The sequence below is a fragment of the Musa acuminata genome, chromosome BXJ3-11, assembly GCF_036884655.1.
Source record: "Musa acuminata AAA Group cultivar baxijiao chromosome BXJ3-11, Cavendish_Baxijiao_AAA, whole genome shotgun sequence".
In the NCBI taxonomy this organism is placed as follows: domain Eukaryota; kingdom Viridiplantae; phylum Streptophyta; class Magnoliopsida; order Zingiberales; family Musaceae; genus Musa; species Musa acuminata.
In genome coordinates, this window is record NC_088359.1 from 9,357,883 (window position 1) to 9,376,415 (window position 18,533).

Genomic DNA, 18,533 nt, shown 5'->3' on the forward strand with positions numbered 1-18,533 from the left:
ATAGACTGCTTGGAGAACACGGAGGTGTTGGAGCAGGGGGTCGAAAGGGGCGAGGAAGCGACGACGAGTCCAGAGGGACTTAGCTACCCAAAATCAAGCATCAGTTAGAATGGAGGTGGACTCAGAGGAGTGCCACGGAGACATATCTACTGATCGTGAAGAAAAGGGATGCAGATGCGAGGCGACGGATAGTAGGGCCATGGGCATGGCAGCGCCATGGTACCGCAGAGGCGGGACTTCCGTGAAAGTCATTGATCCCTTGGTCCGCCATGGAGAGCGCTTGGTCGTGAAAGGGGCCGAGGAGGTGGAGCATGCAGAGGCAATCTCCAAGTACCGAGACAAGGCTGAAGGGCAGAGACCGAGAAACTTCGTAAGACCGGTGTCAACAAGTTTCTCATCAAGATAGCCGTAAGTGAAGGACTTCGGGTCATGCAAGAGTGCACGACCAAGGAACGAAGCAGGCAGTACGCGGTGCTGTACATTTGCTACTCAGTGGAGTAGGCGGCAGGGTTGATGGAGAAGACGGTACAATCCCAGAGGCGACCTCATCTATCAGAGAATTACTCCAAGTTGGGGTGAAAACTTCCTGCATTCCAGAAGTTCAATGGCATTGAGAAGGTGAATCACAGTAGCTAACTCAACGCAAGGAGTGCAAACACTTCAAGTACTTCAGAAGTGTGAGCAAAGAGCAGGCGAAGGCCAGTAACCAGCTCGATGCATGAAGTACAACCTCGAGGAGGCGGGCGAAGTCAAGTAACCTTTGCCTTCTCAACTCTTAAGAGAATGGGCGAAACCGAGTACCCCAGTTCTCTTATTTATCCAGCAGAGGAGCTCTGCATAAGTTCAAAGACCCTTCGAGGATAATGGAAGACAATAGTTGTCAAATCCTCACCAACGGTGATCAGTGCTACTGAGAGTAGATTGTCCGCTTCATTTCCCAACGAAATGCCAATCGAAAGCGGAAGTGATGCGAACTTACTTGGATGTGACAACTAACTGAAAGAAGAGTCAATGAGCAGATTTTGTGGAGGAAGGACCCAAAACTTCAGAAGTTTGCGAGGCGATGCTCGTTAAAGCTCCAACAAGCATCCACCCAGTTCAAGCAGCATGTGAAAATTTTGAGAAACTGGCGCAGTAAGAATGGTCTTTTCCTTCATTTGGTGGATCCGCAGGAATCAACGAGGATCAACACAACTCAGCCAACCCCACACCAGAGTCAGAGTCATTGGCGAGTTGAAGCAGCATGGCGGATCAAAGGTTCGACTACTCAAAAACAGCAGCGGAGAGCAGCTGGGAGCCAGGAGGCGCATTGCAGCTGGAGCAGAAGATTGAAGACTCAGCAAAGGCGAAGAGTTGCAGTGTTCACAAAGGCTTCGACGAGGACGTCGAAGGGATAAGTGGGGGAGAATGTCACGGACAAACTTCGAAACAGGGTGTTTGATGTAATGCTTATGTATGTCTGTGTCTTTTGGCATGTTCATGCCTTGTACAACATGTAGAGGGGCGGCCGAAGGCATAATAGTCCCATTTTAGTTGGGTTGGTGGCCTCTTTAGGCTTGTAAATAAAGGTTGTGTCATGTGGACACGTGCGAGAGCTTTTCGGTATGTAATGGACCATTTTACCCTTTGTTGTGCCACTGTTCAGAGCTTGTAAAGTCTGTTTGTAATTTGCATTGTCTATGAAGTGTTTTTCGGAGATGTTTGCTTGTGGATCCCGATTGAGGCGTTCTCTCTAACCCGTTCTCTCTTTTGTTGGTCCTAAGGGACAATGGGAGGCTTCGGAGAGGCTGACCTTTGCGGACGGACACGCAAGGGTGCCGCACGACTTAGGCAAATCCAACTAAGTCTGTGTCAATACATCGACTATCGAGCCCTCAACAAGGTGACGATGAAGAAAAAGTATCTCATCCTGCTCATCGTGGACTTGTTCGACCAACTAAACAAAGCAAAGTACTTCTCCAAACTCGACCTTCGGTCGAGGTACTGGAAGGTGCACATTGCTGAAGGCGACGAAGCAAAGACTACTTGCGTGACCAGGTGGCAGGTACAGAGTGTTTAAGTTCTTAGTGATGCCTTTCGGCTTAACCAACGCTTCGGCCACATTCTACACTCTTATGAACCAACTATTCAAGGAGTATTTAGATAAGTTTGTGGTCATCTACTTGGACGATATCGTCGTCTACAGCCAAACGCTCGAGGAGCATATAGAGCACCTTCGAACAATTTACAAGGTTCGCAGGGAGAACACTTTGTTCATGAAAAGGGAGAAGTGCTACTTTGCTCAAACGGAGATCTTATTCTTGGGGCATCGAATCAGTGATGGTTTCATTCGGATGGACAAATCAAAGGTGCAAGCTGTTGCGGAATGGCGAACTCCAAAGAAGGTACCAGAGTTGAGATCCTTCCTTGGTTTCATCAACCACTATCGGTGCTTCATAACTGGGTATTCGAAGCGTGTAACTCCATTGACGGAGTTGTTGAAGGAGTAGCCTTGAAGATGGTCTGACAAATGTGAAGCTACATTCCAAGATCTAAAGGTTGTTGTGTTGGAAGAACCGGTGTTCAAATTGCCGGACTATGGGGAGCCCTTCGAAGTCTATACAGATGCTTCATATTTCGCTATTGGGGGAGTACTTATGCAGAAGGGTCACCCGATGGCCTACGAGAGCCGCAAGCTCAACGAGACCGAGCGGAAGTATTCGGTGCACGAGAAGGAGATGACAGCGGTGGTCCACTGTCTATGAGTTTGGCGGCACTACCTTCTCGGATCGCGATTTGTGCTGAGGACAGACAATATTACTTTGAGTTACATCCAAACTCAAAAGAAACACTCCTCGAAGCAAGCACGATGGCAGGACTTCCTGGCCGAATTTGATATGACAATGGAGTACAAGCTCGGAAGAGCAAATGTCATGGCCGATGCACTAAGCCAGAAAGTGGAGCGGGTGAATGTCATGCAGTTGGAAGGCGAAGGCCAAGCAAGTTAGTTGCACTCCAACTTCCTTTCCAGAATCAGGGATGGACTATACAGTGATCCCCAGGCAGTAACCCTGATGCAACTAATCAAAGAAGGCAAAGCACGACGATTTTAAGTCCAGGAGGGACTCGTCTACACCAAAGGGAATAGGGTTTATGCTCCTCGAGTGGACAATTTGAGGCGCGAACTCTTAAGAAAGTGTCACAATTCCCTTTGGGCAGGACATTTGGGCATTCACCAAACATTGGCTCTCGTGGAGAGGGCCTTCTACTGGTCGAAGATGGGGACTGATGTGGAGGAATATGTTCGAACATGCCTTACTTGCCAACAAGACAAGGTGGAGCAACGGAAGCCAATGGGACTTTTGGAGTCGTTGCCCGTACTAGAAAGGTCATAGGAGAGCATTTCCTTAAACTTCATATCAAGCTTGCCAGTAGTAGGGGGACTCGGATCGATACTTGTGGTGGTTGATTGATTTTCAAAGTATGCAACTTTCATTGCTGCACCTCTACACTGTTCAGTAGAGGAGGTGGCCAAGCTGATGATGAAGAATATGATGAAGTACCAGGTAGTCTCGCGCAATATCATCAGTGATCGAGACGCTCGGTTCCTGGGACGGTTCTGGATCGAGCTATTCAAATTGTTTGGGTTTAAGTTATACTTATCCACAAGCCTTCACCCTCAGACGGATAGCCAAACCGAAAGGATAAACTCGCTCCTTGAACAATATCTTCGGCACTACGTGAGTGTCAACCAACGAGATTCGTGAAGCTGTTGGACATAGCCCAATTCTCCTACAACTTGCAGCGGAGCTCTGCGTCCAACAAGAGCCCCTTCGAGATCATTACAGGACAACAATCGTCGATTCCTCACACCTTGGCTATCGGGTATATTGGGAGTAGTCCGTCAACATATCACTTTACAAAAGAATGGCACCGAAATACAGATATTGCGTGGGCTTACTCGGAGAAGGCGGCTAAAAAGATGAAGAAGTGGGCAGACTTGGGAAAGCGACCACAAGAGTTCAAAGTTGGCGATTTGGTGTTGGTGAAGCTCCAACCAATATCACTTTAATTCTTTAGGCACAAAGTACACAAAGGATTGGTGCGCAAGTATGAAGAGCCCTTCCCAATTATCAGTAGGGTGGGTAACGCCTCCTATAAGTTGCAACCGTCAACGTGGCTCAAAATTCACAACGTTTTTCATGCCAGTAACTTGAAAGCCTACCACTCAGATCCGCAAGATGCTTCCCAAAGTGTTCCAACTCGGCTACCCCCCACCAGAGCCTTCTACGAGAAACGAGTTGAAACCATTTTAGTAGATCGCAAGATAAAGCTACCCAATGGAACTGAGCAGACCGAATACTTGGTGAAGTGACGAACGCTTCCCACAACCGAAGCCAGTTAGGAGCCCGAAGATGCCCTACGACATGAAGAAGCAGTCATCAACAACTACCAACAAGCGTTAATGAGGGCGTCGACAGTTTAAGTGGGGGAGAATGTCATGAACGATCGTCGCGCTCCCGCAACAACTTCGTTCAACAAACCGTTCGTCACTTTTGCATGCTTGTACAGAGACATGGCAGCATGTTTTGCCTTGAGTTTGTGTGTTTTTGCTTGAAAAATGTAAGCAACGACATGTCACGAACGGTCGTCGCGCACCCGCAACAACTCCGTTCAACGAACTGTTCGTCGCTCACACCCGCATGTACAGCTGCTTGGCAGCATGTTTTCTTATGGTTTTGGGTCATTTTGCTTGTAAATATGTAAGTTCGAACAAGCTGCAGCGTTGCAAAGCGACCGTTCACCGAACCGAGCAAAATAGCCCCAAAACAGCCCAAAACAGCTCCGTTTTCGCGTGCCGCGGGAGGTGAGCGGAGAGCTGCCTCCGCTCACCAAAATGTCAGCCATCTCAGACCCCAGGAACCCCCCGGGTGGCACATGGCTGGATGGGGCTTCGGTTATATACCGGGCGTTGAACACTCTTTCGCAAGTTCGCACGTGACCTTTACGGGAACTTGGTTTTGCGCCCGGGACCATGTGAGCGGCTGTTTGTGGGCTTGCAGCTGTTCGTTCATCCTTGAAAGCCTTGTTTTTCCCCCTCTCCCTCTTTCCTCTTGTGCACACAAGGTGTTCGACGAATTGCTTGTAAAGCTTCCCTTTTCGTGAGACTTCGGGACTTGTCCGTTGCTCGTTCTTTCGAACTAACTTCTTTCTCTTTTACTGGTCCTTCGGGACCTGCGAGAGATTACAAAGTGGGCTGATCCTTGCGGAGCAAGATCGCAAGGCCGAAGCGCAACTTAGGCAACGCAAGCTAAGTTCGCGTCTTTGCCACAAGGGTGACTCGCGACTTAGGCAACGCAAGCTAAGTTCGCGTCTTTGGCCGCAAGGGTGCCGCACGCCTTAGGCAATTCCAGCTAAGGTCGTGACATTGTGGTATCAGAGTGGGCAAGCTCTTCGATCGAACAGCGAACGAACTTCGCAACTTCGCCATGGCAAAGCATCATGGCGAATCGAGCAAGACGAGGCAAGCCGGACCCTTGCCCCAAGCAGCCGCAGGTGGGCTGCATGTGCACACTCGCTCTCATGCTGTTGGAGCCGCTCACGAGGATCGCGGCAGCGAACAGGATGAGCGAGAAGTTGGCAACTCTCCGCGAGCGGAGGAAGCGCAATCTGGTGCGCTAACTGGGAAAAAGAGTCATAAGGAGAGACTCACGACGGCGGAAACCCGCCTGGATGTTCTGGAAGCGAGCATGGAGGAACTCTACCATGGCCAACAAAGACTTGTTGGGGTAGAGAGCTCGCAAGAGGAAGCGGAGTCCAGGATCGACAAGGTCGAGGCCCTAGTCGACCGACTATCTGATGACACCAAGGACTCCGTGCAGCACTTACAAGATGTTGTGGCGGAACTCACCGCAAAGGTGGCCATGCTCACAAGAACGCTAAATGCGGGAGGAGGCAACACCCGCGCTGCACCGCCACAAAATTTGAGGGCACCTGAGCCCTATGGATATGGAGGGGCCAGAGATGCCAAGGAGCTCGAGAATTTTCTGTTCGACATGGAGCAATACTTCCGAGCTACGAGGCCCGATTCTGAAGATACCAAAGTTTCTATAGCAACAATGTATCTGAATGGAGATGCGAAACTTTGGTGGCGAACTCGTTGGGAGGAAATCCAACAAGGTCGGTGTCGAGTCGACACATGGGAAGACTTGAAGCGGGAGTTGAGAACTCAGTTCCTACCGGAGAACACAGAGTTCGTCGCAAGAAGGAAGTTGAGACAACTCCGCTAAAGTACCACCATCCGAGACTATGTGAAGCAGTTTTCTGCACTAATGCTGGACATACAAGACATGTCCGAGAAGGACAAGTTGTTCAGCTTCCTTGATGGTTTGAAACCATGGGCTCAACAGGAGCTGAATCGAAGGAATGTTACCGATGTAGTCGGGGCAATTGCAGCTGCAGAAAGGCTCACCGACTTTGTTTCCTCCGAAGACCCAGCGAGAAGGAAACAATCTTCAGGCAATCGCCCTCCAAAACATTCTCGAGGGAAGGAGCTCGGGGGCGAACAGAAGAAGAAGAGCTCCCACAAAGGGCCGAACCCGAAAGGCAAGGCCTCAAAACCTGGAGGATGCTTCTTGTGCGGAGGACCGCACATGGTAAGGGAGTGCCCACAGAAACAAGCACTCAATGCATTAACGGCTTCCATCCACCCCCCCCCGATCGGACAAGGGCAAAGCTGTTGCTCTTAGTTCGAGCAGTTCAGAATCCAGCAACGACGATGAGGAGTCGCAAGGACCCCGAATGGGAGCAATACGTTTGTTGAACGCTATGCGGGGTCAAGTGGGGGAGAACATGAAGACAAAGGCACAAAAAGCAGGAAGTAGTGAACTGATGTACGTGGACATCAAGCTGAATGGCCAAACGACCCGTGCAATGGTGGACACGGGCGCTACCCACAACTTCATAGTCGATCGTGAAGCACAGCGACTTGGGTTGACATTGGAGAAGAGCCCAAGTCGAATGAAAGCGGTGAACTCGGAGGCCAGGCGAATCTCCGGGTTGGCGAAGGGAGTTCCCATCAAAATCGGAACATGGAGCGGGAACACCAACATGATGGCCGTGCCACTGGACGACTTCCAAGTGATTCTTGGAATGGAGTTTATGCACGCGGCGAAGTTGGTGCCGATGCCGTTCTTGAATTCCCTATGTATGATGGGAGGCGATGACCCCTGTGTGGTTCCCGTCTCTCGGAGAGGAACTAAGGAGCCCCAACACATTTCGGCACTACAATTGAAGAAAGGGGTGCGAAAGAGCGAACTGACATTCGTGGCTGCTATGAAGCTAGAGCCACTCAACGAAGAGGCCATTCAAGAACCTGCTGTGGTGGCGAACGTCCTGAAGGAGTTCAAAGACGTTATGCCACCCGAGTTGCCAAAGACTCTTCCACCACGCAGAGGCGTGGATCACAGTATCGAGCTGGAGCCAGGAGTGAAGCCTCCAGCGAGACCACCCTACCGCATGCCCCCGCCAGAGTTGGCAGAACTCAGGAAGCAGTTAGGTGAACTGCTAAGCGGTGGTCTCATCCGCAGCTCTAAAGCACCTTTCGGAGCTCCAGTTCTCTTCCACAAGAAACAAGATGGGAGCCTCCGATTATGCGTCGACTATCGAGCCCTCAACAAAGTAACAGTGAAGAACAAGTATCCCATCCCGCTCATCGCGGACTTGTTCGATCAACTGGGCAAGGCCAAGTATTTCTCAAAACTCGACCTTCGGTCGGGGTATTGGCAGGTGCGCATTGCTGAAAGCGACGAAGCGAAGACTACCTGTGTGACCAGGTATGGAGCGTTTGAGTTCTTGGTGATGCCTTTCGGCTTAACCAACGCTCCGGCCACATTCTGTACTCTCATGAACCAGCTATTCAAGGAGTATTTGGATAAGTTCGTGGTCGTCTACCTGGACGATATCGTCATCTACAGCCAAACGCTCGAGGAGCACGTCAAGCACCTGCGGACGATTTTCAAGGTTCTCAGGGAGAACACTTTGTTCGTAAAAAGGGAGAAATGCTACTTTGCTCAAACTGAGATTCTATTCTTGGGGCATCGAATCGGTGATGGCTCCATTCGGATGGATAAGTTGAAGGTGCAAGCAGTTGCGGAATGGCGAACTCCAAAGAAGGTGCCAGAGTTGAGATCCTTCCTTGGTTTCGTCAACTACTATCGACGCTTCATTGCGGGATATTCGAAGCGGGCAACCCCACTGACGGAGTTGCTGAAGAAGGAGCAGCCTTGGAAGTGGTCTGACAAATGTGAGATAGCATTCCAAGATCTGAAGGTTGCTGTTCTGGAAGAACCAGTGCTCAAATTGCCAAACTATGGAGAGCCCTTTGAAGTCCATACAGATGCTTCGGACTTTGCTATTGGTGGAGTACTCATGCAAGAAGGTCATCCGGTGGCCTACGAGAGCCGCAAACTCAACGAGACCGAGAGGCGGTATCCAGTGCATGAGAAGGAGATGACAGCGGTGATCCACTGCCTACGAGTTTGGCGACACTACCTCCTCGGGTCGCGATTTGTGCTGAGGACAGACAACATCGCCCTGAGCTATTTCCAAACTCAGAAGAAGCTCTCCCCAAAGCAAGCACGGTGGCAGGACTTCCTGGCTGAATTTGATATGGCAATGGAATACAAGCCCGGGAAGGCGAATGTCGTGGCCGATGCGCTGAGTCGGAAAGTGGAATGCGTGAATGCTGCACAACTGGAGGGCAGAGGCCAAGCAAGTCAGTTACACTCCAACTTCCTTTCCCGAATCAGAGATGGACTGTATAGTGATCCCCAGGCAGTTATCCTGATGCAGCTCATCAAAGAAGGCAAGGCACGACGATTTTGGATCCAGGAGGGACTTGTTTACACAAAAGGGAATAGGGTTTATGTTCCCCGAGTGGACAATCTAAGGCGTGAACTCTTAAAAGAGTGTCACGATTCCCTTTGGGCTGGACACCCCGGCATTCACAGAACGTTGGCTCTCGTGGAGAGGGCCTTCTACTGGCCAAAAATGGGGATTGATGTGGAGGAGTATGTTCGAACAATGCCTTACTTGCCAACAAGACAAGGTGGAGCAGCGGAAGCCGGTGGGACTTTTGGAGCCGTTGCCCGTACCAGAAAGGCCATGGGAGAGCATTTCCTTAGACTTCATATCAAGCTTGCCACCTGTAGGGGGACTCGGATCGATACTCGTGGTGGTCGATCGGTTTTCGAAGTATGCAACTTTCATTGCTGCTCCCCTACACTGTTCAGCTGAAGAGGCAGCCAGACTGATGATGAGGGATGTAGTGAAGTATTGGGGAGTCCCACACAATATCATTAGTGATCGAGACGCTCGGTTTCTGGGACGATTTTGGACCGAGCTATTCAAATTCTTGGGATCAAAGTTATACTTCTCTACAAGCCTCGACCCCCAGACGAATGGTCAGACTGAACAAATAAATTCGCTCTTGGAGCAGTATCTCCGGCACTACGTGAGTGCCAATCAACGAGATTGGGTAAAGCTGTTGGACATTGCCCAATTCTCCTACAACTTGCAGCGGAGCTCTGCGTCCAACAAGAGCCCCTTCGAAATTATCACAGGACAACAACCGTCGACTCCGCACACCATGGCAATTGGGTATACTGGAAGTAGTCCTTCAGCCTATCATTTCGCAAAGGAATGGCATCGAAATGCAGATATTGCACGGGCTTACTTGGAGAAGGCGGCAAAGAGGATGAAGAAGTGGGCCGACTTGGGAAGGCGACCGCAAGAGTTCAAAGTTGGCGATTTGGTGTTGGTAAAGCTCCAACCAGCATCACTCCAATTCTTCAGGAACAGAGTTCACAAAGGATTGGTGCGTAAGTATGAAGGGCCCTTCCCAATTATCAGCAGGGTAGGCAATGTTTCTTACAAGTTGCAGCTGCCGGCGTGGTTCAAAATTCACAACGTTCTTCACGCCAGCAACCTGAAGGCCTACCATTCGGATCCGCAAGATACTTCTCGAAGTGTTCCAACTCGGCTACCTCCCATCACAGCCTCCTACAAGAAGCGAGTGGAAACCATTCTGGCGGATCGCAAGATAAAGCTACCCAACGGAGCGGAGCAGACAGAGTACTTGGTGAAGTGGCGAAAGCTTCCCCGAACTGAAGCTAGTTGGGAGCCTGAAGACGCCCTGCGACATGAAGAAGAAGTCATCAACAACTACCAACAAGCGTCGACGAGGGCGTCGACAGTTTAAGTGGGGGAGAATGTCACGAACGGTCGTCGCGCACCCGCAACAACTCCGTTCAACGAACCGTTCGTCGCTCACACCCGCATGTACAGCTGCTTGGCAGCATGTTTTCTTATGGTTTTAGGTCATTTTGCTTGTAAATATGTAAGTTCGAACAAGCTGCAGCGTTGCAAAGCGACCGTTCACCGAACCGAGCAAAACAGCCCCAAAACAGCCCAAAACAGCTCCGTTTTCGCGTGCCGCGGGAGGTGAGCGAAGAGCTGCCTCCGCTCACCAAAATGTCAGCCATCTCAGACCCCAGGAACCCCCCGGGTGGCACATGGCTGGATGGGGCTTCGGTTATATACCGGGCGTTGAACACTCTTTCGCAAGTTCGCACGTGACCTTTACGGGAACTTGGTTTTGCGCCCGGGACCAGGTGAGCGGCTGTTTGTGGGCTTGCAGCTGTTCGTTCATCCTTGAAAGCCTTGTTTTTCCCCCTCTCCCTCTTTCCTCTTGTGCACACAAGGTGTTCGACGAATTGCTTGTAAAGCTTCCCTTTTCGCGAGACTTCGGGACTTGTCCGTTGCTCATTCTTTCGAACTAACTTCTTTCTCTTTTACAGGTCCTTCGGGACCTGCGAGAGGTTACAAAGTGGGCTGATCCTTGCGGAGCAAGATCGCAAGGCCGAAGCGCAACTTAGGCAACGCAAGCTAAGTTCGCGTCTTTGCCACAAGGGTGACTCGCGACTTAGGCAACGCAAGCTAAGTTCGCGTCTTTGGCCGCAAGGGTGCCGCACGCCTTAGGCAATTCCAGCTAAGGTCGTGACAGACAGTTCACAGCGTTGTAGTGCGACCCTCATCGCACCGGGCCGAACTACCCCAAAATGTCTTCGTTTTTGCGTGTCACAGCTTGTTTTCTACAAACCGCAGCTACACGCTAAACGTCAGCCATCTCAGCACCCTGGAACCCCTCGGATAGCACTGGGCCGGATAGGGCTTCGGTATATTGTCAGGCGTTGAACAATTTTCACAAGTTCGCACATTAACTTGACGGGAACTTGCCTTTGCGCCCGGCACCCGATGAGCAGTTGTTTGTGAACTTGCAACTATTCGTTTTACCTTCTAAAGCCTTGTTTTCTCCTTCCTCTCTTTTCTCTCTTGCACTCAAGGTGCTCGCTGAATTGCTTGTAAAGCTTCCCTCTTCGCGAGATGTCGGGACTTGTCCGTCGCTCGTTTTTAAGCTAATCAACTTTCTGTTTTACAAGTCCTACTGGACTTGTATGAGGTTGCAACTAGGCTGACCCTTTGCGGACGCATATGTCGCAAGGGCGCCTCATTACTTAAGCAATCCTAGCTAAGTCGGAGGAGTTAGCGCAAGGGTGCTTCACGACTTAGGCAACTCCAACTAAGTCCGTGATTTTACCGCAAGGGTGCCTCACGACTTAAACAATTCCAACTAAGTCCGTGATAGCAAAGCACTTCGCAATGCTCCTGTGACAGTCGTATCCGGCGAGGATCTAGCCCAGGGCGAGCTCATCTCCTGCTCCCCCGCCGCTGTCACCCTCAACGACTGTGAAGAAGAAAACCAAGATGACGATGAGAGCGAGAAGGGGAAGCAGTAGTCCAACCTAGGCCAGGTCCTTCACCGTCGACTGCAACCTCCCCGATCACAGCAGCTACGATCCCTCCACCCCCGACCGCGTTTCACCTGACGAAGCGAGGACCCGCCCCCTACAATGTTCCGCCCAATGAAGCGAGGACCCTCTCCCTACCGTGTTCCACCCGACGAAGACTTCTTTGAGTCCCACCACATCCAACTCTCTTCTCCGTCATGTCTTCTATGTCCAACGAGCGTCATAGCCTTGTCTTCCTCGCCGTCGTGCTCCTCGTCCTATCCGCCAACTGATACCGCCCAGTAGTAGGCGGTCCGTGTGCCAATCAGCTGGCAAACCGGTATGTACCGCCCGTACCGGGCAGTACGATTCGAGATTTGAATCCATGGTAGGAAGTAAGCTTACGATTGACAACTTACCTAACAGAATCAAGCAAGTTGCAACTCTTCTACAAAAGCAAATCTATCTTGAAGTTAAATTGGTATTCTTACATCTGGTTCATCATAATTATCAAAAAGGTTCATCGTTTACCTCTAATAAGTTCAACTATCACTAATAATCCAAGGGAAAGTTTCCTGAGATTTCGGTGTTTCTCATCTCCCTCATGTGGCACCTCTGGGATTCTAATGTTTAAACTGGGATTACCAATTCCAACCAGCCTCATGATCAGGATGATGCATATCATGGATTCAAACTTACTGAATCATAAGTGCATTTCAATCCCTTGGGGAGAACAGCATATGATTTAGCATGACCAAGCTTTACAAGTAGGTGCATGTAATATAATCATTATCTATGGTACATATTTTGAGCAATGTAAATGTTCTTGACAGATAATCAACATGATGATGAGAGCATGACCTACATCAGTTAATACAATTGCCAACCTTTTCCAATTCTTTGATTCCTTCAGCATATTCCTGCCTCTCTACTAGTGTGAGTCCCAACATAAAGTGAGCCTGCAGCAAAATTTTAACTTGTTCACAAACTTAAAACAAAAGGATATCCTTTAGACAGTCCAATTTGTAAACTAAGAAGAAAATGCAGACACCAGACAGGGGTTAGAGAAAACAAAAATATTCCAATGAAAACACAGGAAAAATCAGAATAACTGACCAATGATTTATATATTCAACCACAGGATATATCATATGATAAATCTCCAATTCTGCCAATAGCCAATAGAAACCCAGGTATACACTACACAATATAGCTTATCCAAGAATCAATAACTTTGTATTAGTAAAACAAAGGAATATCATGACATAGATAGCTTGGAACAAACTAATATGCACAGCAAAATATCAAGATTGTATCTTGCTGTCGTTAACACTTTGTAGCTTTCAGCTTTTACAGATACATAACTGGAAATGCTTAAATGCTTACTCAAGATTGTTTTCCTTACATAAAAAGTATAGGTTTAAAGAAGCAATATGACTCGTTAGCAGTAATTGTACCTTAGAGCATTTAAGTTATCAAAAAGTTGGTGTGGTTAACAAACTAGAAGCAATTTAGATAAAAATATACAGAAACAAGTTAACAGAGATTAAAAGTACAGGATGAAATAAGTTATGACAATAATAATATTGTAATATTGTAGTAAACTATGCTTAACAAAATAAGGTGTAAAGGAAGAGAAAAAAAAAAACCTTCCATGGCTTTTTCCTTCTACACTCTCCCTCAACAATAGCTTGCTCCCAAGGTATTCAACTTTAATTAGACATGTGGATGACCATAAACTAACAGGAGGCATTAGTTTCCATTTCTCATTTTTTTCGCCCTATCTTTCTCAATGGTTGTGCATTCATGCTTCTCTTATTCTCATATTAAACAAGAGAGGAGGCATTCTTGTGTTGCAATGTGAGATTATTACCCAAGGGACTATGATTTCGCCCGGACTGGTACGCTTCCTCCTCTTCTCCTCCTGCTCCTCCTCTGCTTCCTCTTCTTCCTTTCTCTTCCTTCTTCTTCTTCTTCCTCCTCCTCTTCCTCCACCACCACCTCTTCTCCCTTCCTCTACCTTCTTCCAATTCCTCCTCTTCCTTTATAGCCTCCTCTTCTTCCTCCTCCTTTCTCTTCCTCCTCCTACTTCCTTCTCCTCTTTCTCCACCACCTCCTCGTCTTTCTTCCTCTTCCTTCCTCCTTCTTCCTCCTCTTCCTCCACTGTTCGGACCAATACGCCTAGTTGGTATGACATGGCAAACCTTGATCACCCCCTCCTTAATCTCTACTTGTTACAATTTTATCCCTAAAAGGGTTCTTTGTTTGGCCTTACATCCGGATGCATCTAATACATCTATTTCTTGCATAAATTCCACCAACCTAGGTCTTGGATTTAGTTACAATTTCATAGTTCAGTCTACAGTCTATGATCCCTTGTAGAACTTTTTTTTTCCTTCATCTTACAAAAACCCAAATCAATTCAAACTTATATTTTATATATTATGCCACAAAGACAATATCAAGCTAATCAAAATCAGAAACTTAAATTATCAAAAACATCATTCATTTAATATCTTACATTATACTAATAGCAAGACATGCTATGGTACATGGGATTGTTGGACTTCATGCAATTGAACATACAAGCATTTGAAACTATGTCAGTGTCTGCTCAGAAACTACTGTATCTTTCGATATGATACAATGAGAAGATAGATAACATATACCACTATCAGAACATCACATAGAAGGCAGAAATGGTGAGATAGTTGGAAGACATATATAACAATACTGAATGTGAGAGCAAGGAGATGAGCTCACCTTGGTGGATCTACTGTCAAGCTCAAGTGCTTTCCTAGAATCGGCTTCAACCTTAGTCCACTGGCTACAGAACTCAATAAGCAACACAAATCAAAACAATGGAGACAACGGAGACGATCCAAAACGAAAGAAACAAAAGAAAAGAAGGGGCGAAGATGAATCAGCTGTTCAGACTTCAGCTTCCTATAGCAGATTGCTCGGTTTGCCCAGTATAATGCCACGTCCGGGCAGAGAGTAATTGCCTGCAAAATTCAAATCACCAAGGACAAACACAAATCAAGAAGACAAGAAATATATAATAAACAGAGCCAAAGTAACAAATGGTGAGAAATTGAAACGAATATTGAATCGCAAGCCAAGAGAAAAAAGAGTCAACGGAACAAAATGGAAAGTATAGTGCAACTTGGAACTTAATGTGAAACCTTGCGTCATGATACTACCCATGCCCAAGAAATCATAAAGCGCAAGAGAGATGTACCAACGAGTAACCCGAGGTCCAAACCCTACAAGAAAATCGGTGGATCTTTGATGTAACCCATATGGTATCGACACCATTCGACTCAAAGATCAAACGAAAGCCAACAGGAAACCCAACCGAACCATGCCCAAGAAATCACGAAGCGAAAAGGATATGTACCAAAGAGTAACCGGAGGTCCAAACCCTGCACTAAAATTGGGGGATTTTGTTACGTAACCCAATGTACCGACACCATTTGACTCGAAGATCAATCGAAAGCCAACAGGAAACCCAACCGAACCAGAAACGACGTGGAAATCAAGAAACGATCACCACAAACCGATGCAAGTAAAAAAGGGGGAACAAGAAGAGAAGAGAAGAAAAAAAGACGAGTCCACCTCGGTGTGGGCGTCAACGGCAGCAAGAAAGCGTCTTTTCTCGAAGTATTTCTTGCCGTTTGCGTCGAGGAGCTCGGCTTGCCTGACGACGCTCGCCGGCACCGGGGCCATCGCTGTGTTCTCCACCTCGCCTTCGAAACGGCGAAGCAAATGAAGGTTTCCTCTCACAATGGCCCAGTAATTCTATAGCATCTCTTCTTGCTTCCCTCGAAAGAAAGGAGGCGGAACAAAACAATTAATAATTATAATTATATATATATATATATATATATATATATATTATATACTTTGAAATATTACAATCTTAAATTTCAGAATGGTCATTTTTAATTGTGATCAGTATTAGTTCAATTGATTTAAAAAAAAAAATATATATATATATATATATATATATATTATGTGAACTATTTTTAATATTTTTGTAAAAAATGATATATATATATATATATATATATATATATGAAAGTTTATAGGAGGTGTGTTATGTTGAATTTAGATTTATGGGGATTAACATAGAGAATCACTAACTAAGAGGCATGTATGTGTAATTTTATTATTTTTATTGTTTATCATTTACACAATATTATTAAGCGATTGGAATGATGTTTAACTATAAAATTAAAAAGAACAAAATTTCACTTTATAAGGAACATTAATCTATATCTTTAGATCATATCTCGATATTAAGTGAATCTAGTACGTCATCATATCAATATTATATATTATAAAATTTTACATTTAATTACTATATTAAGATAAAAAAAATTGTAACACTCAACTCATGATGAGTGAGTCTAGTATCTCATCATATTAATATTATATAATATAAAGATTTAAATTTAATTATTACAAAACACATAGTCCCGATGGGAAGACCATCGTAATTTGCCTTGGATTCATATAAGATGAAATTTATGAGCACATCACTCACTTGTCTCGTGCTAACAATAACAATTAACGGGTAAGAATATAAAATTAGTGAAAACTATTATCATTTTTTTAACTTTTAATATAGAAGCTTTGTAACATTTGACTTAATCATATGTCGAAAATGAATTAAAACTTAGATTGATATATAAAAGATATTAACTTAAATATGTTAGTTTTTAGTAAATTTAACATGTCAGATATCAATGGAAGTTGTTGAATCTCGGATTTTGATGATAAAATCAATTGATAAGTGTTTATGATTTAATTTATGTTTTGAGTGACGCAAGATGCTTCAATTAGGGAGAGACAATTAAAGCAGGAAGAATGGGCCGGAGGAAAACGTGTCAGAAGATTGGACGTTGGGTCATAGGATCGATCGATTTTGAACTTTTTCGAATGAAGCCGAGCGAAACCATTGTTGACATATACACCAATTTTACGAATATCGTTAATGGTTTAAAAGCACTTGGTAAAAATTTTTCGAATCTTAAACTTGTGAATAAAGTTTTACACTCACTCTCTAAAACTTGGGATTAAAAAATAACTGCTATACAAGAATCAAAAAATTTGAATACTTTTTTTATTGAAGAACTCATCGGGTCTCTAATGACCTATGAAATGACGTGCAATGCATGTGAAGAACTGAAGAACAATCTTCCAAAGAACAAAAAGGATTTGGCACTTAGAACACATGAAAACCACTCGAGCATAAGCTCAAGCGATGGTGAACTTGAACTACTCATGAAATTTATAAAGTTAATGAAATAAAAATTAAATAACAAAAAGAACGTAACTACTTGCTATGAACGGAAGAAGAAGAAAGAACTTTAGGACGAATTGAGCTCCTCCGAAGACGAAGAGAAAATCAACAAAGGCGAGGTTGCAAACTATGCCTTAACGGCTTTCTATAATGAGGTAAACAACTCAAACGAAACTCCTTTAATTTATTTCGAAATTACATGATGCTTTTAATGAGTTATTTTTAATTTAGTTTAATTATTTTTCTTGAAATTTACATGTTTAATGATGTAATGAAAAATACAAAAATAAAATAAGATCATGCTTATCATACTAGTAATTTTAAAAATGATAATAAAAATTATATTTTTTATGTTAAAGGAATAAAATGTTAGATTTAAATCTAATAATGATCTGTATGTTTTTCAAGAAGAAATAATATATATCTTGATGATTTTCGTATTGATTTTTGATTTTGTTTGAAAATACTTTATGCTCAATGAAACCTGAATATGTTTTATGTTTTCTTTGGCTTGTATGCCTTATCATGGTGAATGTTTTGAAAATAAATATTTGTATCATGTTTGATGATTTTTATGCATAAGGACTTGAAATAATGATTTGAAACCATATATTTTGGAATTATGTGTTACACTTTTTGATCTTGATGATTTTTTATCTTTCTGTTTTAAATGTTGATGTATGCTTATATAAAATCAATCATTTAAAATAAAACATATAAAAGGGTAAATATATTATCATTAGAATTAAAATGATAAATCAAATCTCTTGTTTAAAGAAACCTTATGTTTAATATGTTATACTTTTTTGGTCTTGATGGTTTTTATGACAAATTTACTTTTCAATCCTAAACATTGATGCATGTTTTTAATTGGCAAAAATGAAAAAGGCATGCATCTATGAAATCAATCTTATGAATTGAATCACTAAAAAGAAGAAAGCTTTCTCCTTAAAAAATTTCTCTACTTTATCAATTTTTAAAAAAGGAGAGACTAATGAACCTATCTTTATTCTTAGAATCTCTTGAAAATGATTTTGATTTGATAATTTGAATTTGAACGAGCTTTATCTTGATTTTCTAAGATTTATAACTTGAGATTTCTTATGCATGAATTAAAATATTGTATCATTTGATCACTTATATTTCTTTTTGCTATTTTAAAAAATAATTAAATAAATCATATCTTGTGGCATTCATGATTTGATATTATTATCTTTCATGACATGATATGCAAATTCCTTTGTATTTGTAGTTGTAAATCTCATATAATAAGTAGAGCATTGATGTGTAAGATCTAACATGTATTTATATTCTTCCACTCTACTTCTTTCTGGTTTACAATAACAAAGAGGAGAAAGAAAATTGCTAGCTTAAATGATAAACTTAGACATGTTAAA

At 44.6% G+C, this 18,533-nt stretch overlaps 1 protein-coding gene across 4 annotated transcripts in view; it reads right to left on the reverse strand.

The window, feature by feature from the left end:
- LOC108951779 (E3 ubiquitin-protein ligase CHIP-like) overlaps positions 1-15,661 on the reverse strand; it is a 32,545-nt gene extending 16,884 nt beyond the window's left edge. For all 4 annotated transcript variants that reach the window (XM_065174592.1, XM_065174590.1, XM_065174591.1 and 1 more), the window contains exons 1-4: positions 15,447-15,661; positions 14,766-14,833; positions 14,592-14,655; positions 12,716-12,787 (exon numbers count right to left, since the gene is read on the reverse strand). In XM_065174592.1, coding sequence (XP_065030664.1) covers positions 12,716-12,787; positions 14,592-14,655; positions 14,766-14,833; positions 15,447-15,557 — 315 coding nt within the window. In that variant the 5' untranslated portion in view covers positions 15,558-15,661. The remainder of the gene's footprint in view (positions 1-12,715; positions 12,788-14,591; positions 14,656-14,765; positions 14,834-15,446) is intronic.
- Between the last annotated feature and the right edge of the window lie 2,872 nt (positions 15,662-18,533).